At 57.6% G+C, this 628-nt stretch overlaps 1 protein-coding gene across 1 annotated transcript in view; it reads left to right on the plus strand.

Annotated features, from left to right (window-relative positions):
- Window positions 1–628, plus strand: part of LOC107204248 (acrosin-like) — a 4,826-nt gene extending 4,198 nt beyond the window's left edge. Inside the window, exon 4 of the mRNA XM_033514354.1 lies at window positions 76–628. Within this exon, the coding sequence (XP_033370245.1) occupies window positions 76–553 (478 nt within the window). The 3' untranslated portion in view covers window positions 554–628. The remainder of the gene's footprint in view (window positions 1–75) is intronic.

Genomic DNA, 628 nt, shown 5'->3' on the forward strand with positions numbered 1-628 from the left:
TCCCCCCAGCCCACCCAGTGTCCCCAGAACCCCGAGGTGTGGCTGTGAGCCTGGAGCAGCCCCTGACCCCTCTCTCCTGGCGCAGGGGGACATCGGGGGCCCCCTGGTCTGCAAGGACAACGTTGGTGACTACTTCTGGCTGGTGGGACTGGCCAGCTGGGGCCGAGGCTGCTCCGGTGACAAACGGCCCGGGGTGTTCACGTCCACCCAGCACTTCCACACCTGGATCCAGGTCCAGATCGGATTGGTTCCCCCGATTACGGCGGCCCCACCACCAAAGCCAAAGCCACCGATCCCCACCTTTGTGGAAGAGCTGCAAGAACTGGAACCTGAACCACACCTGGAAATAGAAACTGAAGTGGAACTGGAACCGGTGCCCATCCCAGTCCCCATACCGGAACCAGAACCGATACCAGAACCAGAAGATGAAGAACCAGAACCAGAGCCAGAATCGGATACGTTTATAACGATTTCATTCCCAAAAAACATCCTGCTGAAGTTCTTCAAGAACCTTCAGGAGTTCCTGGAGTTCCTGAGGGACAAAATGGACTGAGCAGATCCAGTTCTGGATTTGGGACATCACAACCATTCCCTGTTGGAGCCATGGCTGTGCCAAAGCCACCCCGGT

This window comes from Parus major, chromosome 1A (assembly GCF_001522545.3).
Source record: "Parus major isolate Abel chromosome 1A, Parus_major1.1, whole genome shotgun sequence".
Taxonomy (NCBI): domain Eukaryota; kingdom Metazoa; phylum Chordata; class Aves; order Passeriformes; family Paridae; genus Parus; species Parus major.